Here is a 25877-nt window from a genome sequence, read left to right as displayed (position 1 = left end):
GAACCTTTCCCTGGGTGGATCCGTCGGTGACTGCTTGGATGCAGTCGGGCGGCAATGCACTGGTGAGAGATCGTGATGAGCGAGTAGAGAGCTCTAGTGCTGCTTTAAGCGCTATGTTTGCCATCCTAAAGATGTTCTACTCCCGCCAAGACAGCTACGTCAGCTGCATGCTAGAGCTCCAGCAAGCACATGCCACGCAACACCAGCTACAAGGGCATGTGTGCAGGCATCGAAGGGTAGCTAGAGAGGCTCAGCGGGAAATCGATAATGCTATTACAGCTTTGGAAGCTCATCGGGTTTAGTTTGTGAATGCTATTGTAGAAAGAGATGTAGGTAGGGCAGAGATACAGTACGTCTGTGCTGAGAGGGACAAGGTCATTCACCTTGCTGAGGCTAGGGAGGCAGCTAGAATCCTGACTGTGTTTTAGACTGCTAGGCAGGCAATGGAGTTTGATCATAGAGACCAGGAACTCATATGCCAGATTGAGGAGCTTCAGTTGGATGTTCATTGTCTCAACAACATAGTGAACCCAATTCTTCCTCCAGCTCCAGCGGTGGAAGAAGATCCAAATGTGTTGATTGCTGAGGACGATGACATAGAGGTAGATGCCAAGGCTGAGCCTAAGGAGGAGGAGGAGGTCGAGCCTTTTGAGGACGACCATGGTGATGATGTGTCTGACATCGATAGCAACCACTCCAAGGTGTAGCTTAGCTATAGTACCTAGCTAGATGCGCTAGCTCTCTATCTTCGATCCTTTATGTAATGAACTTGTAATTTAGGTTTTGATCTCATGATGTACTCCTTTGATGTAATCTTAGAACCTTGAATGTTTAATCCATGTCATTGTTGAACCTTAATAAATGTCCAGTTTGTGTGCTGGCAAGTATTTGACATGTACGGGAATGCATTGTGTGATCGCTAAGTAATATAATTGGTGATGTTGTGTTGTGGAAATGAATTATTATGCCTCTATTTTATTGTATGAATGTAAATTCTCTCCACTAAATTTAGTTTGGCATAATTATATAATTCCTCTATAATTTTTTGACATCATAAATAATTACTTATGGTTGCAATTCTACAGATGATGCGCACTCGTAGGGGAGCTAGTGGAGATGATGTAGGTGGTAGTGGTTCCTGTGGCAATGATACTGAGGACCTCCCACCACCACCGCATCCCACGCCAGCGGAGATGATGGCCTAGCTCATGGAAACCCAACGTTCCATGGGAGAACCGCTGCGCGGTCTTGCATAGAATGCCGGCCATGGACGGGGAAGGGACCATTGCCAAGGGCCTGAACCTAACTAGTTTAGCGATTTTAAAGACTTTCTTGACACCAAACATCCTATCTTTAAGGAAGTAGAGGAGCCATTGCAGGTAGATGAATGGTTGAATACAATTGAATAGAAGTTTCATCTCTTAAGGGTCACATAGCACATGAAGGTAGAGTACGCATCACACTAGCTATAGGGCCTGCAGTCATGTGGTGGAGTCATCATCGATCCACTTTGCACAAGAATGCTCAAATTACCTAGAACCAGTTTAAGGCTACAGTTAGGGGACATTATATTCCCTCAGGTCTTATGAACATGAAGCATACATAATTCATGAAGCTGACATAGGGTACCAAGAGCCTAACTGAGTATCTACATGCCTTTAACAATCTATCAAGGTATGCCATAGAGTTTGTTGACACTAATGCAAAGAAGATTGCTAGTTTCAAGAGGGGGCTTAGTCTGAAGCTAATGAAGAGTCTAGCTAACAGCAAGTGTACCACTTTCAACGAGTTTGTTAGTAATGCTTTAACTCAGGAGAATCAGAACAACATCTATTCAACATCTAAGAGTCATAAGAGAGCTTATGAAGTAGGTGCATCTCAGTCAAAAGCTCCTATTGATGCGAGACCTCAATTTCACCCACCTGCTCCAAAGTATAGACCACCTCAGAAGAAGGTACAAACCAGTCAGATCCAAAAAGTGTATCGCAGGGACTTTTTCTTGCTCTACCAAAGGGCAGCACAGGACAAGGAAGCTCTAGCAATCCACCTAGCAACATGCCATGCTAGAACTGCAACAAGCCTGGCCATTGGGCAATAAAATGCCCCTATCTCAAGAAGAACAACAACCAAAAGTAGGGTAATCCAAATGCATGTCAGGGACACGTGCACTATACCACCCTAGAAGAGATCCCTTTAGGTGAAGTTGTTACTACGAGTACGTTTCTTGTGAACCAACACCCCGCAGTTGTTTTATTTGATTCTAGAGCTTCACAATCATTTATGAGTCAAACATTTGCATACACTCATGATTAGAGGGTAGTTATTGTAGATAAGGGTGGTTATTGCATAAGTGCAGCCAGAAATAATATCTCTACCAACCAAGTAGTCAGAGATGTGCGCATCTCAATAAGCAACTGAGAGTATACCTTAGATCTTGTAGTATTGCCAGGGTTGGGGATAGATGTAATCTTGGGTATGAAATGGATGAGTGGCCATGGAGTTCTCATTGACACTTCGACTAGAACCATCATGTTGAGAGAACCCTAGAGTAACAATGCTTTCCTAGTGCTATTCAGACCATGACCCTCCTTCCTATGAGTTTTGATCTCCAAAACTTAGCCTATGCTATTCAGACCATGACCCTCCTTGATATTCTGGTGGTATGTTAGTGTTCGGATGTGTTTCTAGATGAATTTCCCGGGTTGCCACCCGACAGGGATGTAGAGTTTAAGATTGAGTTATTATCGGGTACAGCACCCATCTCTCGGAGGCCGTATAGAATGCCACCAAATGAGCTAGCTAAGCTTTAGGTTCAATTGCAAGAGCTTTTAGAGAAAGGTCTCATTCAACCTCGCTCATCTCTGTGGGGTTGTCCTGCCTTATTTGTGAAGAAGAAAGACACATCCTTGCGGATGTGTGTGGACTACCGACCACTTAATACCATAACGGTCAAGAAAAGTATCCTTTGCCTCAAAATGATATCTTGTTTGATCAGCTGTCAAGGGCTAAGGTGTTCTCCAAGATTGATTTGAGATCTGGTTACCATTAGGTTAAAATCAGGCCAAAAGATATACCTAAGACTACTTTCTCTACTAGGTATGGCCTGTATGAGTATTTGGTAATGTCCTTTGGGCTGACAAATGCTTCTGCATATTTCATGTATCTGATGAATTCGATGTTCATGCCCGAGCTAGATAAGTTCATGGTTGTGTTCATTGATGACATTCTGGTCTATTTAGAAAATGAGGACGATCACGCAGAGCACCTAAGAGTTGTTCTAACCAGCCTAAGAGAACATAAGTTGTATGCTAAGTTTAGCAAGTGTGAGTTTTGGCTTTGGAAGGTACCTTTTCTAGGGCACGTGCTGTTAAAAAATAGGATCTCTGTAGACACCTTTAAGGTGCAAGAAGTTATGGATTGGAAGGCTCCGACTTTAGTTCATGAAGTTTAGAGTTTTCTTGGTTTAGTAGGTTACTACCGTCGGTTCATTCTGGACTTCTCCAAAATCACCAAGCCAATGACAAGATTGCTTCAGAAAGATGAGAAGTTTGTGTGGACTCTGAAGTGTGAAGCTGCTTTTCACACTTTACGAACTTTATTGATTTTAGCTCCTGTTTTGGCATAACCTGATATCGAGAAACCTTTTGATATGTTTTGTGATGCATCAGGTACCGATTTGGGATGTGTTCTTATGCAGGAAGGTCGGGTCATTGCTTATGCCTCACGTCAGCTGAGGAAGCATGAAGTCAATTACCCAACCCATGACTTAGAATTAGTAGCGGTTGTCCATGCATTGAAGATTGGGAGACACTATTTGCTTAGCAATGTGTGTCATATTTACACAGATCATAAGAGTCTTAAGCTATATCTTCACTCAACCCAAATTGAATATGAGATAGAGAAGATGGCTAGAATTGATCAAAGATTACAATTTAGAACTACATTATCATCCTGGCAAAGCGAATGTTGTTGCAAGACGCTTAGAGCAGAAAGTCTCATTGCAATTCTTTGCTAGAAGATGGCTTCAAGTTGTTACATCCTACTGTGCTGCTCAATATTATGATCAGTTGTTCTCTTGAGAGCAAGATCATCGAGCTTCAGAAGACCAATCTTGGTGTGTTTCCACATCAAAAGAAAGATGAAAGAGCAAGAGACTAAGCATTTCAGGATTGATGAGAACGATGTTCTATGGTTTAAAGATAGACTGGTAGTGTCGAAGGATAAGGAACTTAGAAACCAGATCTTAGGTGAGGCTCACTCTTCTAAACTGTCCATTCATCTAGGTAGTAGTAAAATATATCAGGGACTTGAAGTACCCATTTTTGGTGGACCAAAATGAAGAAGGAAAATTACAGCTTATGTTGCTAGATGTGATAATTGTTGCTGAGTCAAGGCTATTCATTTGAAACCTACTGGACTGCTTCAACCACTGTCTGTTCTAGGTAGGAAGTGGGAAGAAGTTAGCATGGATTTTATTGTTAGACTTCCACCTACTCATAAGAATTTTGATTCGATATGGGTGATTGTGGACCGCCTAACCAAGTCTGCACATTTCATTCCAGTCAGAACCTGACTACTGACCGCATGAGTATACTTGAGTTGTATTTCTCCCATATAGTACGTCTACATGATGTGCCAAGAACCATTATGTCTGACAGAGGGCCTTCAGTTCACTGCTCATTTTTAGGAACATTTAACAAGATGTTAGGCACCAACTTAGTTAAGAAGTTCTGCCTATCACCTCTCAGACCTCCGGGCAAACAGAACGTGTAAATCAAATATTGAAGACATGTTGAGAGCTTGTGTTATCTCTTCAAAGGGTTCATGAGAAAAGTGGCTACCTTTAGCTGAGTTTTCCTACAACAATAGTTATCAAGAGAGTATTAAGATGGCTCCTTTTGAAGCTTTGTATGACCATAAATGTAGAACTCCTTTGAATTGGGTTGAACCCAGAGAAAGAAGATACTATGGTATTGATTTTGTCAAAGAGGTTGAAGAGCAGGTGCATATCATTCAATAACATATTGAAGCTGCTCAATCAAGGCATAAGAGTTATGAGGACAAGAGAAGAAGACCGATTGAATTTGAAGTAGGTGATTATGTATACCTAAAAGTGTCACCAATGAAAAAGGTACAACGGTTTGGTGTGAAAAGAAAGCTTGCACCTAGATATGTAGGTCCATATCCAATCATTGAGAAAAGTGGAAGAGTAGCCTACAAGATCCATTTACCTCTAGAAATGAGGGCTATCTTCAATGTTTTTCATGTATCCCAATTAAAAAAATGCTTACGTGTTCCAGAAGAAAAAGTGGAGGTTAGAGATGTCAAGTTAAAATTGGATCTAGCCTATGAAGAGAAGCCAGTGCAAATTATAGATATGAGGGATAGAGTAACTCGAAAACATGTGATCAAGTTTCACAAAGTGATGTGTAATAATCATAGTGAGCAAGATGCTACGTGGAAACGGGGAGATTATCTATGTGAGGTCTATCCCGCTTTCTACGAAAAATGATAGGTCTTTCAAATCTTAGGACAAGATTCCTATAAGGGGGAGGCGCTGTAACACCCTAGTGTTAAGCATGCATTGGGCACTTGCATTCATGAGCATGAGCATCATTGAGCATCCATGAGCTTAAGCATATGAAGTGTTATCTCAATCACCTTACTTTTGTTATATATGATGGTAGCTATATGCATGTATATGCTTGCCATTGTGTGTGACCAATGCATGAAATGCTTGTGGGGCCATAGAAACACCTTAACATGTTTAGGATGGTACATGGAACAAGTTTGGTATTCATGACATGGACCAAAACAACCCCCAAGTCATAGTTATGCTAGAAACTCTAATTTTCAAGTTACTAGTTTGACCAAAGTTGAACTATGCTTTAGAGTGCTTGCATGGCAGTGCACCCTTAAGTAAAGTTGTAGTACTTGACTAGAGTAACAACTTTCATTTTTGGGAGAAGACCTAATTCAGTGCATAACATCCTCAAAAACAGCTCACAAGTAGCAAGAAAATACTATTTTGAACTTTGAAAAAAATTTCTAGTGTTGGAGCTGATTACAGTTTCAACGTACCTGACTTTGAGGTGATGTAACTTCCAAACCATTGCAAATTAGAAGATTTCTAAAGCAATCTTGTAGCCCTTACATAGTTCTACAGGATTTGTTCACACACCTTGCACTGACTCGCCACAGATTAGGAGTTACATGGTCACAAGTTGCTCTGTTAGACGTGCACGTCAGGCTCAGATGACCACGAACGCGTGCGCACATCAGTGGCTGACCATGCCAGGCCACGGCTACCATGTGGTGGTCGTACACCGGTGATGTCTGGGCCGGTCAGGCCAGTGCACGGACAAGAGGATCATGCCCCTGCTGCTCCCTCCCACTCTGCTCTCACTTGCTCTCTCTCTTTCTCACCGCGCCTAGCTAGAGCAGAGCCAAGCTAGCTCACCGCCATTGTAGCTCCATCAGTCAATTCCTCTCAGCCATAGCTGCTCCACCATCACCCCCATCTCATCAAGCCACTAGCGCCACCCTTTGAACTAAGGTAAAGCGGCTTTCCGCTTTGTTATCACCGCAGTTGCCAATGGAGCGCCACCGCGCTCTCAGCTCACCATGGCTAGGCTGCTCCACTGCATCTCCTGTCTTCCTATCTTCTAGTCCGTAGTTGCCTTAGGTCACTATTGCTCAAGCCGGAGCTAGGGTAGATGCTACCATATCGTTACGTGGGAACGCACCACCGCTCCCGCCGTGCTCGCCATGGCCGTGAGCTCGAGCTCACCGCTGCAAGCAACCCCTAGGTCTCACCATCCCCCGCTCGAAGATGTTTGTGCATGGCCATGAACCCTAGCTCCTACCACAAAGATGGAGACCCACCTCTCACCGCTGGTTAGCTAGAATGGAGAGCCCCGCCGTGTGCGCTAGGCGATGTCATGCCGCCATGCATGCGATCAGGCTCCCCCACTGCTCTACCGTGGCCAGATCTTGCTCTAGAACTGTGCTAGGTCACCATAGAGGTATGGCCATCCTCGCTGGAGCCTGCCATGGCTGAAGACGGCCGGCGCACCACCACACGACCACCGCCGTACGCCATGCTCGCCGGTGAGCTTGCTCCGGTTAGCCGCGGACCTAGCCTAGGGTATCCCTAGGTGCGGGTTAATGAGAAGAACACGATGGTGCCGGGGTTTCACCAGAGACCTCGCCGTCGGTGAGTTCTCATCGATCAAATGCCATGCCCTGTGCTGGTCTCACTAACAAGCGGGCCCCGTTGATCGCGGGCCCTAGCTATCAATTTGTGTGTTCTTTTATTTTTCTTATTTATTTCACAGATTTGGTTCAAAAATTCATATCTGGAGATAGGGTTATCCAATTTGAGTGATTCCAATTTTGTTAGCTTCCTTAGGAAGTGTAGTATTTATTAAAAATATAAAATACATAGTTTCTAGGCATGTTTCTTGGGGAAATTAAATTGGCCAAATAAAGTGCTTTTCACTTAATTTAAATCTTATAAAATGCATATCTTGAGCTAGGGAAGTGATAAAAATATGATTCTAATTTTGTTGCAGTTTGTATAACATGCTCTAGCTAGGAAAAAATGATAAACCCACAGTAAATCTATTTTGAATAGGGTCTTTCTATTTAACCCTAAATAAATGGTGATTTCTAGTGAAATTCATTAGAATAAAAATAGGTAACATATGGTCATGCAATTTTTTTTGTACAGTGTTATTGTGCTAAGATGAGGTTAAGAAAAATATAAAATCTGTTGTTTGACACTTCTCACTAGGTCAAACCATTTTCACTAAAATAAGTCTATGTACCTTGTCATTTTTATAGAGGATGATATACTTGTTCAGTTGGCATGAAATTTATATAGCAGTCTATTGGGAGCATATATGAGCTAATGTAATTTTCTCAGAATTTTTACTGTGCACTTTTGATATATGTTCCTTATTTCACCTTATTTTCCAAATAAATTAATAAAGACATTTAAATAATTTATTTGGGCTTGACCATTATATTTTCTAAAGTGTATATGATGTCTATGAACTGTTGGTACCATTGGTTGTACCCAGATTTCATTGTCTATATGCAATGAAATATTTATTGCTCTATAATTCAATTATAGTGACTGTTTTGGATAGTTTCTGTTGTTAAGTAAATTGCAAGGGTAAAATAATGTTTGCTGTGAATCTTGTCAATAACAAAGTTGTAGATAACTTACATATCTTGCTTGTGTCGAATTTCATGGCAATAGGCTAAATGGTTTGAGAGTTATAGCTATTGAAAGTTGGTCTCTAAAAATGCTTATTCTCTAGAAGTTCTGGATAGATCTGGAAAATTACTTTGTTTGACTTTGATAGCCGTTGAATCATCTTGAGATGACTATAAGAAAGTTGTAGGAAGTTTTATATGTTTCCAGAAAGTCTAAGATCATAGTATTTGGTTGAGTAGAACTCCATATATGGCCAAAATAAGTAGTTGTTGTTTACAGTCCAGGAAATGACTAAGTCAAATTGTAATTGTTTGTCTTATGTGATGCTTGTAGATGCTTAGGCTATTGAGATTAGTTGTTAGCTGTAGGTTCTAAGCCTCTTACTGATGATGAACAACTTTACCTTAGGTTACTAGAACTTGGTGAGTGTATGTTTCTTGTACTATAGAAGAGATATGCACCTACTCAGTAAAGATCAACTAGAAGAAAGTTATACATCTACTTGAGTCAATGAATGTTAAACTTATCATACATCTTGCGATAACCATGCTCATGCGTATACACTTCATTATGTCATCTCATCTCTTATGCATTCATGATACTCATTTGTGCATATGCATGCAATAGGTTCCCTAGAAGGAGTGACGCTACTCGAGTTCGAACTCGAGCATCAGGAGGAGCAGTAGGCAGCCCAGGAGTAGGAGGTTCAGGCGGAAGGAGGAGTCAACATGGAAGATCTTCCTGAGTGTCCTGATCACCAACCTTCCTCATTTCTAAAAGGCAAGCCCTAGAGCATTCTAAGCCTCCTATATTTTCTAAATATCAACTTGAGTCCTTTTATGTTGATGCATTTAGTACTAAGGGTTGATTGGAACCACTTGCTGCATATACTTTCCTTATCCAAACAAATATATCTTGAATCCTATGTAGGTCTAGGATCGAATATATGCTTAGCCATGCTTAGTCCTGTAGAAGTCAGGTGATTTCCTGTCACCTGCAAGATATAGGTAGATATCTAGTCATGGTTGGCTATAATTGCTATCGTGGAAATAACCATGTGTTGACGAATAAAAGAAGGCCGGACGGGATTGTAATAGAGAAACAACAAGGCATGTAGGTCTTGGTGCCTATTTATCCCTGTCTGTGTAGGTTAAAGACCGATTCATTATACGTCCTCATGTCATGTTGAACGCATGCCTATCACTTAGTTGGTCGGATAAGCCATTCTGACCACGAAGCCGAGTACCTCAACTCAGGCCAGGACCCGATAAGTGAAAGTGCGCACACTGGAGGGTGTGCAGAGAGCCAGTGGCGTGAGTCCAAGGGTAAGCCGGGCCTGGACTTCCTGGAAGACTAGTAGTATCCATAAGGGTGCGGTGCTGATCGGACCTGTGACTGTACCTGAGTTGTACCAAAGGTGACCTGACGCAACCCGATCGGGGAAGTATAGGTTTGTGTTAAGAATAACTCCCTAGCTGGTTGGAATCGATTCGAGTCATCGTCTCTCCCGGATAGTGAGAGCTTGACTAAGCAGCTGCAACGTAGCATTAATTGATGGAAATTGATGGTTATGATGATGCTCAAATTAATACATCAGATATGGTTACTAATGCTTGTTAGCTTAATCAAGTGATTGCTCTAGTACATGTGCTAATCTAGGGATGCTTAATTGAATAGGTATTCAATTTGATGCTAAAGATATTAAATCTCTAAGTTATGTTACTTAAACTTTTATACAAAATGTTGTCAAGCTAACTCCACCGATAAAGCTTTGCATACTCTTTGGTGTCATATTATTCTGGTTTACAATGGGTAAGTCTAGTTGAGTACATTCTCATACTTAAGGTTTATTCCCTCTTGTTGCAGATGATATGATGTATCATAGGTATTATAAGAATTGCCTTCATCCTATCGTGGATGAGGATTAAACCATGGGGCATGGTACTTCTAAGTTATCCTCTCTATTATGCTTTTACTGAAAATGACCGTGGTACTGGCATGTATTTGAAGTAAGTGTGATATTGATGTCAAACTACTTTGCTTCTGCTATTTGAACTTGGTTTGTAATAACTATGTGAACTCTGATGTATGTGAGATACTTGTGAACTATTTGTGAACTATGATGTAACATGTGACTTGTTATGTTGAATGATATACGATCTTGGCTTGTATGTTGGTTGGTTTAAAATCCTTCATGATTTCATCGGACTACCGGGTTTATATGGGCTCAAGTATGATAGTTTGATCGCTTCAGTAATTGCTATTATACTTGTGCTCTTATAAATTGGACGGTTCTGTTACAAGGGTCCCATCTTAAGGTGCATTTTGACCTACAAACATTTTGTGTGTAGGATACTAACTGTGGTCACTTTTTATGGGCCCTAGCTTATAGAGAATTTTCACCTGCAACATTGCACATGCCCTTAGGGTATGTTTGTTGAGCAATAGCTTTTGAAATTTTAGCTCAAAAGCTTGTTTTCTCATTTCTGGCTATTGGCTTTTGGCTATTGACTTTTATATTGCTTCTGAGGTTTTGATGAAAGCTTTCTTTATGAAAAAAATACTATATATACATAAATGGGTAAGCCACGTCTCTTGAAAATTGTCCCCTTGCCCCACTTTTGATGTTTGTTGCATCATTAGTAACTTTTGCAAGGTACCAGAATTTTAATGATATCTGTTATATATATACTACTTAAAAAACAAGTACAGCTTTCGTCCAAAATAGTTTGGTGTGCATGCCTCCGAGTAACCGTGACTCAGACTCAATACGACTCCGACTCCAGTCCGGCCAACAGACAACACGTACAGCTTCCGTGACTCCCGTCCGGCCAATAGAAAACACGTACAGCTTGCGTGCCTCCGAGTAGCCGTGACTCAATACGACTCCGACTCCATACGAAATACGGATCAGACTCGTTGCCCGTCCGGCCAACAGATAAAAGAATACGAATGCATAAGAATACGCCTGACTCCTTGTCGTCGTGCAATCTTCTTATACACCTAAAAACATTCTATGATTATCGTCTGCTGCCCCGCTCGTAATCTCCAGAGTTTAACTAGCGACGCATCGTACGTACGTGCTCCGCTCGGCCACGTTACGGACTTCACGCCCTGCCCCGGCCGGCTCGCAAGATACGGCCACGTTCGGATCGCCCATGTCCATGGCGCTCCTTTCCGACACCGTTATGCCCTCTGAGGGAAGCAAATAAAGTCGGTCATCTCTGGGATTCGTGGCTGTTCATCCTCCCGAGTCGTGCACTCCTACAGGCGACTCCCTCCCTATAACCTAAGATTGAGGCGCTCCTACGAGTTGCCCAACGTCGTCGACGTCGACATCATTGGGGCCTTTCTGTCCGGGGCCACCTGCGAGTCCCTGATCCACAAACTAGGACACAGAGGCCTCCGGACCATCAAGGAGCTCCTCGATATCACAACTAGCCACGTCTCAGACGAGGAGGTGGTCAGGGCGATTTTCGAACGCTCCAAGGGCAAGACAAAGTGGGACAAGAGTGCCGTCGAAGGCACCTCCAGCCGTCCCGACAAGAAGAAGAACAAGCAGCGACATGAGGCTCGCTCGTGGCCGCTACTGAGCGGAAAGGTGGTCAAGCACCCGCCGAGTGCTCCCGACCACTTTGAAAAACTGCTCGAGGGGCCATGCCCGAACCACGTCTTCCCCGTCAAGCACTTGTACAAGGACTGCGCTCTCATGAAGCGTTTCTTGTCCGAGGGTACCAAGAAGGAGAGCCAAAGGAAGAAGCCCAACCTAGCGGTGGATGACACCAAGGGAAAGGATGGCGGCTTCCCGACTCCCGACGGCTGCCTCATGATCTTCGACGAGTCGGCAACTTATGACTCCAAGCGTCGCCAAAAGATCGCACGCCGCGAGGTCTACGCGGCTGAGCCAGCCACGCCGTTTTTCCTCCGGTGGTCGGAGTCCGCCATCACCTTCGACCGATCCGACCATCCAGATAGCATCCCACAGCGGCAAAGATACCCGCTCGTGGTCGATCCGATCGTCGGCACAAAGTGCCTCACCAAGGTGCTGATGGATTGAGGCAGTGGCCTCAACATCATATACGCCGAGACACTTGATGTCATGGGCATCGACCGGTCACGCGTCCGACCAACCGGGGTGCCTTTCCACGGTGTCGTTCCAGGGAAGCAAGCCATACCGCTCAGGCAGATCGACCTACACATCACCTTCGAAGATTCGACCAACTACAGGACGGAGACCCTTACCTTCGAGGTGGTCGAGTTCCACGGGACCTATCACGCCATCCTAGGACGACCATGCTACGCGAAGTTCATGGCCGTCCCCAACTACACCTACCTAAAGCTCAAGATGTTGGGCCCGCATGGGGTCATCACCATCGACACCTCCTTCCAGCGCGTTTACAAGTACGAGGTTGAGTGTTGTGACCGTGCCTCAGCAATCATCACCTCCGAGGAGCTCGTGGTCATCAAGGAAGGGACTGCCGAGGAGGCACCCGACTTCAAGCGGTCGGCCGGATCCTTTGAGCCCACGGAGGGCATCAAGGAGGTCCTCGTTGGCCTAGTAGCTCCGAGGGCAAAGTGGTGCGCATCGACACCACGCTTTCCTCCAAATAGGAAAGCGCTCGTCGACTTCCTCCGCACCAATAGAGATATCTTCGTGTGGAAACCCTCAGACATGCCGGGCATCCCGAGGGAGGTCGTCGAGCACGCCTTGAAGATCAAGCTGAGCTCCAAGCCGGTGAAGTAGCACCTGCGCCGCTTCGACAAGGAGAAGCACAGGGCCATCGGCGAAGAGATCACAAAACTTTTGGTGGCTGGATTCATTAAGGTACTGTATCATCCCAAGTACTTAGCCAATCCTGTCCTTGTACGAAAAAAGAATGGGAAATGGAGAATGTGTGTTGACTACACGAGTCTCAATAAGGCGTGTCCAAAGGATCAGTTTCCTTTGCCACGTATAGATCAAGTAGTTGACTCGATCTCGAGGTGCGAAACCCTCTGCTTCCTTGATGCGTACTCCGGGTACCATCAGATCGCCATGAAAGAGTCCGACCAGCTTGTGACTTCTTTTATCACCCCGTTCGGGTCATTCTGCTATGTCACGATGCCTTTCGGTCTGAAAAACGTGGGAGCTACAAACCAGCGATGTATGCTCAAGTGTTTTGGAGACCTCATCAGGCGAACCATTGGGGCCTACGTAGACGACATCGTGGTCAAGTCCAAACGGATCGACCAGCTTGTAGATGACCTTGAGCAGACCTTCGCAAAACTACGAGCAAACAACATCAAACTCAACCCTGAAAAATGCGTCTTCGAGGTCCCAAGGGGCATGCTACTTGGGTTTGTCATCTCCGAGCATGGCATCGAAGCCAACCTAGAGAAGATCACGGCCATCACAAGGATGGGCCGGTCCAAAACCTAAAGGGGGTGCAGTGAGTCATGGGGTGCCTCGCCATGCTTAGCTATTTCATCTCATGCCTCGGCGAACGAGGCCTCCCGCTGTATCGACTTTTGAAGAAGACCGATCAGTTTGCGTGGACTCCCGAGGGTCAGGAGGCAGTCGACAAAGTTAAGGAAATCCTGATGAAAGCCTCGATCCGGGTCTCACCGACGGATGGAGAGCCGCCCCCGCTCTACATTGCGGCCACCACAAAAGTGGTTAGCGCCCCGTATACTTCGTTAGTGAGGTCTTGTCTAATTCCAAGACTCGCTACCCGCAAATCCAAAAGCTTTTGTACGTCGTCCTGATCGCCAGGAGGAAGTTATGTCACTACTTTGAGTCACACCCGGTGAAGGTCATGACATCCTTTCCCCTCGACGAAGTAATCTAGAACCAGGACACCAAGCGGAGGATCATGAAGTGGGCACTCGAGCTGATGGGTTAGGGCATTTCGTATGCCCCCCGAACGGCGATCAAGTCCCAAGCGCTAGCTGACTTCATGGTAGAATGGACCGAGGTCCAGATGCCACCAACAGCTATCGACCAGGACTACTGGATCATGTACTTCAATGGATCCATGATGAGGAAAGGCATCGGCGTGGGGCTGGTCTTCATTTCGCCCCTTGGGGTATGCATGAAGTACACGGTCCATCTCCATTTCCCTGCCTCCAACAATGTGGCCAAATATGAGGCACTCATTAATGGCCTACGCATCGCCATTGAGTTGGGCATCCGACGACTTGATGTCTAAGGTGACTCCATAGCCTAGTCATGTCGGTCAAGTCATGCAGTAGTCAACAGCATTGCCAAGACGCCAAGATGGCTTCTTACTTCTGAGAAGTCCACCAGCTAGAGGACAAGTTCTATGGCCTCAAAACTCAATCACATCCCCAAGGTGGCATCAACGAGGCGGCCGGCATGATGGACGAAGTGGCGTCAGCAGGCTTAGAGCCGATGCGAACAGGTGTCTTTGCCAGCCGATTAGCACAAGCCTTTGGTCCGCTATGAGGAATGGGGATAGACCCAAGGATGGGCTGCCTGCCTTTGGGTCTGGGGGGCTAATCAACTGCCCACGGCGGATCCTTCTGACCTTGAAAGTCATGGAGATCCGTGAGGAACTAGCGGTGGAACCCGACCTTCTAGTGGACTAGAAGAACCCCATACCTTGATTTGGCTCCTCCATGGAAGTGCTTCCCCCGATGAACAAAACAAAAGGCTCAGCGGATCTGCACACCAGCCAAGTCTTTCATCATTATCGAGGGGGAGCTCTACAAGCGAAGCCACACCAGGATCCTACAGCGTTGCATTCCCATCAAACAAGGGAAGCAACTACTGAAGGACATTTACGATGGGGTCCATGGACATCATGCCACACCCAGAACCCTAGTCGGAAATGCCTTCCAATAGGGTTTCTACTGGCCGACCATGATGGCTAACGCCGAGCAAATTGTGCGCACCTACGAAGGGTGCCAGTACTACACTTATCAAACCCATCTGCCAGACCAAGCGCTTCAGACGGTCCCTATCACATGGCCATTCATAGTCCGGGGGCTTGATCTGGTCGGGCCTCTCAAAAGAGCGCCTGGGGGCTACACGCACTTGCTCGTCGCCGTGGACCAGTTCACCAAGTGGATAGAGGCTCGGCCGATCTCCATGATCAAGTCCGAGCAAGCCATGCAGTTCTTCCTCGACATCATCCACTGCTTTGGAGTCCCAAACTTGATCATCACGGACAATGGCACATAGTTTACCGAGAAGAAACTCCTCCAGTTCTGTGATGACTACCATATCCGCATCGACTGGGCCACCATGGCCCACCCCGCACGAATGGATAGGCTGAGTGTGCAAATGGCATGGTCCTACAAGGCCTCAAGCCTAGGATTTTCGATTGGCTAAACAAGTTTGGCAGACAATGGGTCATGGAGCTTCCCATAGTACTTTGGAGCTTGAGGATGACCCCCAGCCAGGCGACCAGCTACATGCCTTTCTTCATGGTCTATGGTTCTGAAGCAATCCTCCCAACCGACCTCGACTATGGAGCGCCAAGGGTCAGGGCATACGATGAGCAAGGGGCTGAGGCATCCCTCGAGGATGCCATGGACCAGCTCGATGAAGCATGCAATGACGCCCTCCTTCGCTCGGCCAAGTACCAGCAAGATCTATGTTGGCACCATGGGCATCTAGTGCAGGGTCAGGCATTCAACATTGGGGATTTGGTGCTCTGCCTCATTCAGGACAACAAGAACTGCCACAGGCTCTCTCTGCCATGGGAAGGAGCATACGTCATCACGGAGGTGCTCCGACCGAGAACCTACAAGCTCAAGACCATCGATGACAGAGTCTTCATCAACACTTGGAACATTGAATAGCTACATCATTTTTACCCCTAGCCTATGCATGTACTTGCAAAATTTAAGAACGAAGTTTCCAAAATGCAAGTACATTTTCTATTTGGTTTCACCATCATGTCTCCTTGATCTTCAGTGACACTCAATTCCAGCAATGGTAAGGAGTCGGGCCTTACTCGGGGGCTGATGAGGATATACCTAGCTAAAAACATTCTCTGCGCCTGACCCTCTCCTATGTTAAGACCTAAAAGCAAAGGCCATAGAAATAAGCCCTGATTAAAACTGGTCGGACTACAAGAAACCTATGCCCTAGTGGCTACGACTTTTTTGCTCACCAGCGTAATCAGAGATGTTTCGCCCACGCCCCGAGCTTTACAGCCTTAATCACATAAAGCGTCGTAACACATTAACCTTTTTCTTCATAAAAAGGGACAAAGAACCAAAAGATGGTTTGACAATAACAAAAGATAAAAATTTATTTACTTATTACAAATTTGCCGCCTAGACTATCTAACTACATAACCCCTTGGGGGGATGAACTCATCCACAATTTTGGTAGATAAGTCCTACGCTAGGGGAGCCACCGACCCCTCGATCTCCTCTAGCTCGGCCTCGGTGTAGCCGAGCACAAAGCCCTAGCTCATCGTCACTAGATTGATGTTCTCATAATGAGAATGAGCGATAACGAACGACTGATGCACGTCGAAGCGGAGTGCGTCCCTCGCCATCTCACGCGCCCGATCCATGATTCAGATGAGGCAGATAGCGAGCGAGCTCACCTCCTGCGCCGAGGCTAGCTCGAGGTCATCGTAGACAAGCTGACCGACATCTCGTAGGGTGTCATGCTCGTCGCTCTCCTTCAGGAGGGAGGCCTTCACTTTGCCAAGCTCCTTCTCTAGGACACGGTTCTTTGTCACCTCCACCCCGAGCCTGTTGCTGAGACCTACCCAAATCACATGCCCATCGTGTCAATAGGCTGACCCCAGGCTCTAGGAAGAAAGACAACAAAGGAAACTAGTGGCTTACCATCCACGTCCGCCTGGAGCTTGCGCACCTCATTGCGATGCCGGGTCACCTCGGCCTCTAAGCATCGGACCTCCTCCTAGCACTTGCTGACCTCAATGATGAGGCAGGCCGACATGCCCTCGGCCATGATCTTTAGGTCCTTCTCCCCCTAAAGCTTGCCCTCGAGGAGGACTATTGCTGCTAGGCATCGACGTGCTCTTGGTAGGCCAAGTCACACTCCATGTGGATATCCTCTATGGTCCGGAGCAGGTCCTCCCGCTCCTTCCATAGCCGCTCATCCTCCGCAACATCCATGCCCCCCCCTCTTGATCAAGGCCATAAGCTTCTCCTTGACCACACGGGCATCCTTCTCCCAGACTCAGAGGTCGGCCAGCTCCTAGGCAGTGGGAGCAAGCTCGGCCACCTCCTGGCTTGCGGTAGTGATCTGTGTGGCCAGCTCCTCATTCCGCCACGCTATCCCAGCGAGGCGGTCCCAAATGCCCCTCTCATGATGAAGGAATCAGGACTTCTCCTGGCTGCGAGCCATATGGACCTGCGTAGAGAAAAAGTCTTAGAAGTGCGGAAATGGAAAATGAGTGTTACAAGCAAGACCGTCTCATACTTGGCCAACTGGAGCGATGACATCACACAGTGAACCTAGCGCGGCGGTTAGGGTGCTAACTATGGTCCCAACCTCCACGTGGACACTTCCCCACTCCCTCACCTCCATGACATCATCGAGGGTGAGGAGCATCACCTCTAGGTTCTACAGGTCTACCCACTGGATTGGGGATCCTCCCCGCGCGTGCAGGTCACCACCCGCCTAGACCAGAGACTGGGATGGCTCCGCACCAACCCTGGCTGACTCCAAACCCTCTGGTAGGGGCAGCTCCTCCGAAGCGGCCCCTCTGATGGTAGAGGGGGCAGGTTGCATGCATGCAGAGACCTACCCCATTGCCGCTTCCACTGAGGGCGCCTCAGGTACGCCCTCTTCTGCCCCACCTCTAATGTCACGGCCATGCCCGGCCATGCCTCACCTACCACGGGTGCCCCGGATGCACCCTCCTCCATCCATTCCCCCATGGACGCACCTACCAGCTGCGCCCCTCCGGTCGATGCCACAACCACCCTAGCACCGCTTCCATTCACCTCCGACATAGAGCTAGCCGGCTCATGGCATGTTAGCTGGATGGCGAGGGTCTTCTTCGGCGTGAGCCTCAGGTGAGTCCTGCTTCCTCCAACGCTATAGAGGATACAACGGTTAGTTCAGTACAAAAATCAATCAGAACAAAAGAATGGAGATGTTCTTAAACTAACCTCGGTGCCACCAATCAATGATGTTTCAGGGTCGGTCTGCCCGACCCTGGCTACTCCTCATTGGTGTGTTGCCGCTTTGGGCCCTCTCTCTGCTAAGGAGGTTCGGTCAGAGCAGGATGGTCAGTCATCGCCGACTCTGGGGGCGTGCCTTCCTCCTCCCGCCGAGGCATGCCCTCTCCCTCCTACCCCATGGCATGCCACAGGAAGGGCCCGGCTAGCAAGGACGGGTCCTCATCCACTCCACCTAGGTCATCCCATTAGATAGGGGACCCGAAGCCTTCTTCTTCTTCTTCCTCTTCATCATTCGAGCCTTGCCACCACTTTCCTAGGTCCAGCTTCGCCCGCTCCTTCACCCGCCGCCTCTCCTTCTTGTCATTTTTGACCTTCTTCTTCTTCTTTTAGTTAGTGGCATGGTTCACAGCCCTCATGGCCGCATGCTCTGGTAGCGGCACAATGGAGGTCTGGAAGCCCAACCCTACCGGTAGCTCAATGAAGCCCGCATCTTGCCGCATTGTGGGGTTCCCCAGGATCGAGAACACGACATCGGACTCATCCATCACCTCTTTGATGCGCTCCACAACCTCGCTGTCATGGAGTAGACCTTGGGCGAGCATAGTCACATCAAGCTATGCGTCGGGCGTCATCCCATATAGTGGGAGGACACGCCCCATCAGTGGTGCCACCCTCCTCACATGGTACACCATGATGATGGAGACCCTACAAAGGCTGCGGTCCTTGAGGAATGCAATGGCATCAAGAAGGTCATGCAGTCTCCTCTTCTCCTTCTCAGGAGGTCCCCATGACCACACCAGTGGCGCCTCTTCGATGAGGCGCCCGGTGAAATCCAGCCAAGTGGTGGCGGCGCCGTTCTTCGCATAGAACCACAACGTGTGCCACCCCTTGTTGGATCTAGAGAGCTAATAGGGCATGTACTCTGCCGGTTGGTGCCCCCAAAGGTGGATGCTTGCGCATCCCATAGGCACCAGCATGTCCCTCTTCTTGTTCTTTTGTTGGGAGATGGAGAAGAAGTATCCCCACAACTTGAAGTGGGGCTTGATTCCTAGGTACCCTTCGCATAGCATGATGAAGGATGCGATGTGCTAGATCCCATTTAGGTTTAGGTGCTGTAGCCTGATCTAGTAGTGGTGCAGTAGCCCCCAAAAGAATGGGTGGGGAGGAATCATGAGTCCATGCTTGTGGAAGGGTGTGAAAGACACGATGTAGCTGTTGGGCGGCGCCAGCACCTCCTCATGACTGGGCACGAGCCACTCTGCCGTGTCGGTCCTCTCGCAAAGAAGGTCATGCTTGACAAGGCCCTCCATGCACGCGTGTGTGACGTCGGAGCAATACCATGACTCGATGGGAGACAAGTGTGGGGGAATGAAAGCTTCGCTGATGGTGGAAGATCAAGGGTGGAGGAACAAGGATTTCGCTAGCAGCGCAAGAGCGAGGGCGAAAGATTTAAAGCACCGGCGATGGAGAAGCAGAGAAGAAGAGGCTATATGTTACGCATATCGAAAGGTGAAGGGAAAGTGGAACGGGAGGCAAACTGTCCGCCTAGATATATTGGAGCACCTATCGTTCCTTGTCACATCACCTCTCTAGGGATCATGCGCATGCCACCTTCTGGCTACTCCTCGAAGGGTGAGTTGGGCAATGGCTCCCCCTCAATGGGCCAAGAACCACCACAGGTAAGAGGGGACAGAGCTAAAAATGCTCCCACATCCCATTAAGGCCTAGGAGTTTGAAGGTTGGCCCACTGATAGGTTCACAACCGCTTTGGGGCACCTTTAAAGTGAGGGGTGGTTAAGGATGGGCCTGCTAGTAGCTAGCACCTAGGTGCACGAGTGCCATAGGCTTCCCAACCCACGTTCGAGTCTTGGCTGGTGCACGGTCCATGGTTTTTCCATGAAGAAAGGCAACGAGCCCTCGGGACCGGTCGAATGGACCCAAGAACTATTTTTACTGGCCATCAGGAATCTAGAGTCGGTCACCAGCTGACCCATTAACAGCTCATCAAGCACCATGATTTGTCCATTGAGGAAAACATGGCATGGCTCAGCCCTTTGTTTTTTCAAAAAAATGCATGAGGGAGGACGATTACAAGATGAGTTGACCCCTTGATTGGACCCCTGCAATGAGTGGGGGCTTAGGAGAAATTGGACTCATAAGGAGATCGAGCGCGTGGTCGCATATCAATGACAGATCGATCGGATCCTAGGGAGGGATTGGAATCAAGAGAAATCCTTTCTAACCCCTGAGCCCATAGCTGCATGCTCCCGAGGAGTCCAATCACAACAGAGAGGAATCGCAACCCTACCAAGACATCCTGTGGGTCATGAAAGGAGATCAAAGCCCTTAGAATCCTTCCGTCTAAAAAAGCCTTCGAAGGAGTATCCTACTCCTCTGCAAGCTTGGGGGCTACTATCGGGTATTAGGATTAGGGATACCCAGGAGAAGGAAGATGATGGCCGCAAACGCTAACTCCCTCGGATGGTCAAGAGCGTATCTTGGTCTCGCCCGGCCCCAAGGGTGCAGGCTCCATCTTGTTTGACCTCAAGGGCATGGGATCTAGGTCACCTGACCTCGAGGACGTGGGCTCCATCTCGCCCACCTCGGGTGAGAGCCCTGTCACGTCCGACCCCTAGGGCGCAGGATTTGCTTTGCCCGACCCTGAGGGCATGGGCTACATCACGCCTGACCCTGAGGACATGGGCTCCATCTCACCTGACCCAAGGGCACATGCTACGATGTGCCCTGGCCCTGAGGATGCGGGTTTCACTCTATCAGGTCCCTCAGGTAGAGACTTCACTTCTCCAGACCCCTCGAAGGGGGACTCCGCCTCGCCCAATGGGGTCCGTACTACCCCCAACTAGTACGAGTCTTAGAATACAGACCCTAGGTCAAACTCCTAACTCTAGAAAGGGAGCAGGCATGTCCTAACATGACCCACAGCCACGATGGGCCATACCTAAGGACACACGTCGCTAACAGCATTGGGCGTGCCAGCACTGTGCTACCTAATCCCCGTACAACATCCAGCAGGGGTGTTTGTTAACTATGCCACCCACCATGCAGGATGGAGTGCCATGACTAGTTGATGACATTAGTGCACAACGCTAGTGATGAACAGAGTAACGACATGGAGCCATCCCCATCATGATCTATAGGGTCAGCGAGACCTGCATGAAGGAAATGAATGGCGCCATGATGCCGGAAGCCTTCTTCCCCCTTGCTTATCTCTCTCTCATGTAACATGTATCTTCCCCATTGTCTATAAAAGGGGAAGCAGGACACCCCCAGAAGGGGGCTTCTAGGAGACAATAGGAGATAACACCTAAACATCTCAGCATCAACCCCATTCGATTTTTCCACTAGAGACTTGGGATCCGCTCCATCTCTCGCCTGTTTGTAACCCCTACTGCAAACTAGTGCTGGTAACATGAGCAGCAATGAACTGGACTTAGGGACATTCAACCCGAACCAGTATAAATCATTATGTCCTCCGAGCATAGCCATCCGGGTTAGATGCACAAATAACAAAATTTACTAGCCGGTGATCCAAAACACCAAGAACCTGTGACTAGGGTCGATCCACAAGGAGGCATAGAACTCTCTGACCCAACAAGCAATGTACCTACTGGTCCACCCCAAGAGGTCTACCAAGCCAGGCAGGAAAGTGAGGTGGGGACAAACCTACTCTCCTCTAGCTACCACTATAGCCTCCAAGCGACACACTCTCTGGGATCTAAAAGCTACACCACTATTTAGATATGCATTATAGAAATCCTCCTATAGCACTGTATAGAAACCCTCTGATGCCCTCTCATCCTGCTAAGGTGGGAACCACTGCTCAACCTCCACAAAGTAAAGCTGCTGCACCTGCCGAGCTGTGGTAGCCCTCAAGCCCAAGTGCTCTACTACCGGTGGGCCTCATGGTCTAGGAGGTGGCCGAGAACCATGCCTCTACATCTCTGACCTAGGTGTCGCCTAAGCATGAGTACAACCTAAGCATCGTAGTGGTTGCTCCTACTGCTGCTCTGCCTCCTCCTAGTGCTATGTGGTCTCCTCCTAGGACTCAATCTCCTCCACACGAGTGCCCTCTGGTGCATCCTCTAGAGATACACGCTGACCTCCAAGCATGATAGTACCATGTGGACTACCATGACTAGCCTCAAACTCCTCCACTGCGGCCCTTTGAGCTGGTGACAATTGATCGCTAATGCGAACACCACTACCTCTACCACCTCTCTCAGCACGCTCTGCAGTGATGGCCACTGCTGCTGCTCTCTCGGCCTCTATGTCACCATGCTTGCGCTTCTTCTTTGTAACCGTCTTCTTTGGCCCCTTCCCCTTTTCCTACTTTGTCAAGTCAGGTGGACGCCTATTATCATCGCTAGGACCACCCCCGACATTCTTGCAACGAGCCATGACTGTCAATTGAGAGAACAACTGTCACTAAACAATACCAAGTAATCTAGAGCTCCCCCTGACTCAGAGAATCACTGCTACGGACAAGGTTGACTATAAGAACCACTACCACTAACTATGCAATTGCTTCCCACTGACACTTGCGAGGCTTGGCCTCAATCCATACTCGTGGGCTTGGCCCCGAGTTTATCTACCACTAAAACACTGACCAAGCACCTCACTGCCCAAACTCACTACATGATAGAATATAGAAGGGTATATAAGCATCACATATGCACTAGAGAAGCGATTAACTGAATTGAAGCAAGCATAGTAAGGGAAGAAGTGAGCGATGGCTTCCTTCCTTACACACCCCTGTGAATAGGTGACAACTAAGCATGATGAGGCACCACACAATCATGGCAAGGATCCAAGGTGGAAGGAATGTTGGCCAAGGAATTCACCTAGGTGCGGCGTTGGAGGTTGAGGCCAAGGATGCGATGTTGCCTAAGCCAAGAAGGAAGATGGCGCACTGATGAAGGATTGATGCCATGGTGGTGGTAGGGCACGGCCAGGCATGGTCCCAAGTAGGGTGAGAGAGCAGAGGGTACGGGTGCGCGGTAGTGGAGAGGCAGCGTGAGGGCGTGACACGTCGGCGGTCACAAGGAAGTGCGCATGCGGCAAGAGGCACAAGCGCGTCGACAATGGTGACGCGGTGGCCGGAGTGACGTAGGTGCGGTAATGGGAGCATGAGCATGGCATGGGAGTGCGCAGGTGAGGTGCAGCTATGATGCAGAGGCATGAAGGCAAGGGCATGTTGGCAGTGGTAGCACGGTGCCCGGAGAGGCACAGTCATGACGGTGGTTAGGGTTAGAGCAGTGGCAAGACAGCGTGCAGAAAGAGAGAGGCGGACATGGCCAAATGAGGAGAAGGTAAGTAGGCCCCACGCATCAGTCGGAGTTTGAAATAAATTGTGGGAACACTGTTGTGACCGGACGCACTGGTGGAAATGACCTAACACTGCTCCCCTGAGTCCGGTCGATAATAGAGAGGTCTAAAAGTGCCATTGTGGTGATTTGACATGTCCGTTGCATGTGACCTAACGCGGTGTAGAGTCTGGTCGATTCCTATGGACATCCTCGTGATGACCGGACGCTGAGACACAGCTACACCTAACGTTGCCGAGATCTTGTTGATGCGTCAGTTCAACCATGCATAGATCGAGCGGACGCTGCAAGCTATGGGTGTGGTCGATCGTCCGGTCACAATTCTACAGTTGATCTTCCTTCTGTCTTTGCGACACTTTCACCCAATCAAGTTCCAATACAAATAAACTCCAAAAGACCACCAATTAGAACTGATATGAGAGACCTCGCTCAAACCCTCAAGATTTTCAAAATATTTTGCCTTTGGCTAGAAATTTTTAGGAAAATAGGCAACAAGAAAGGCAAGGAGCAACATGTGGCCACATAATAGGGATCTCAACCCTTAGGAGCTTCGAATGCTCTCCCTATTTGTGGATGAACACATTAGATGCTCAAAATATAACCGAAAAGAAATGACAAAGTAACACACATGCATAGGTAATGCAATATGAGAAAGGTAAAGCTAATTGCTTGTTAAGTTTGATCCAAGGTAAAGCTTTTTCACACGCTTTTCAGTAGTTATCTTAACCATGTTAGACAAGCCCTAAGTGAATTACTAAAAATTAAACATGTTTTATATTACAATGCAATGCAAGGGACAACACGAGCTCATTTTTTAGTGAAGTTACTTAGGCCAGGCACATTGAGCTCATTCCTTAACCGACAAAATGTAGCCTCATCTAGAGGTTTTGTGAAGATATCTGCCAATTGATCCTCGGTCCTTACACCTTCTAGTGATATATCATTTTTACCAACATGATCTCTAAGAAAATAATGATGGATATCTATGTGCTTGGTGCGAGAGTGTTGAACTAGGTTATTAGCAAGTTTTACCGCGCTCTCATTGTCACACAAAAGAGGTACCTTTTCTAGAACTACACCGTAGTCTAGAAGAGTTTGTTTCATGTAAAGGATTTGTGCACAACAAGCACCCGTGGTAATATACTCTGCCTCGGCGGTGGACAAGGCCACACTATTTTGCTTCTTAGAGGTCCAAGCCACTAGTGATCTACCAAGCAAATAGCACCCTCTGGATGTGCTTTTTCTATCAATTTTGTAACCGGCATAATCTGAATCGAAATAGCCAACTAGATGGAATCTAGCTCCTTTGGGATACCAAAGGCCAATGCTTGGTGTGTGCTTAAGGCACCTAAGGATTCTTTTAATGGCAACTAAGTGAGCCTCCTTATGACTTGCTTGAAATCTAGCACACATACACACACTAAACATGATATCGGGCCTAGATGCGGTCCAATATAATAAGCTACCAATCATAGAATGGTAGAGAGTTTGATCAACCGATTTACCTTCCACATCTAGGTTGAGATGTCCATTAGATGGCATTGGTATCTTGATTGGCTTGCATTCATCCATTTTAAACCTCTTGAGAAGATCCTTGGTACATTTTTCTTGAGAGATGAAAATCCCTTCTCTCATTTGCTTGACTTGAAAACCAAGAAAGAATGTAAGCTCTCCAATCATAGACATCTCGAACTCATTCGACATCAATTCACCAAACTCTTTGCAATAGTCTTCATTTGATTAGCCAAATATGATATCATCAATATATACTTGACAAATGAAGATCTCTCCATCAAGATTCTTGGTAAATAGTGTGGTGTTGACCTTCCCAATGGTGAAGCCCTCCTCAATGAGGAAATCCCAAAGGCGTTCATACCAAGCTCTTGGGGCTTTCTTTAGCCCATATAGCGCCTTGGACAACCTATAAACATGATTAGGATATCTAGGGTCTTCAAACCTGGGAGGTTGATCAATATAGACTAGTTCATTTATGAAGCCATTTAAAAATGTACTTTTAACATCCATTTGATATAATTTCATTTCATGATAAGATGCATATGCAAGAAGGAATATGAATGACTTCAAGTCTTGCAACCGGTGCAAAAGTCTCTCCAAAATCCAACCCTTCAACTTGAGAGAACCCCTTTACAACTAGCCTTGCCTTGTTCCCCACAATAATGCCTTGATCA

The 25877-nt window shown here is 47.3% G+C and overlaps 2 protein-coding genes across 2 annotated transcripts; both read left to right on the top strand.

Annotated features, from left to right (window-relative positions):
- The first annotated feature begins 12323 nt into the window (after positions 1-12323).
- On the top strand, positions 12324-12968 carry LOC136499884 (uncharacterized). Its single transcript, XM_066495382.1, has one exon. It carries the CDS (start codon positions 12324-12326, stop codon positions 12966-12968), a length of 645 nt encoding a protein of 214 aa, XP_066351479.1.
- Positions 12969-15580: 2612 nt separating this feature from the next.
- On the top strand, positions 15581-16030 carry LOC136499883 (uncharacterized). The gene has a single exon (XM_066495380.1). The coding sequence runs from the start codon at positions 15581-15583 to the stop codon at positions 16028-16030; it is 450 nt and encodes a 149-aa protein (XP_066351477.1).
- Positions 16031-25877: the final 9847 nt, after the last annotated feature.

This window comes from Miscanthus floridulus, chromosome 13 (assembly GCF_019320115.1).
Source record: "Miscanthus floridulus cultivar M001 chromosome 13, ASM1932011v1, whole genome shotgun sequence".
In the NCBI taxonomy this organism is placed as follows: domain Eukaryota; kingdom Viridiplantae; phylum Streptophyta; class Magnoliopsida; order Poales; family Poaceae; genus Miscanthus; species Miscanthus floridulus.
This window is presented reverse-complemented; position numbering and strand designations above follow the sequence as displayed.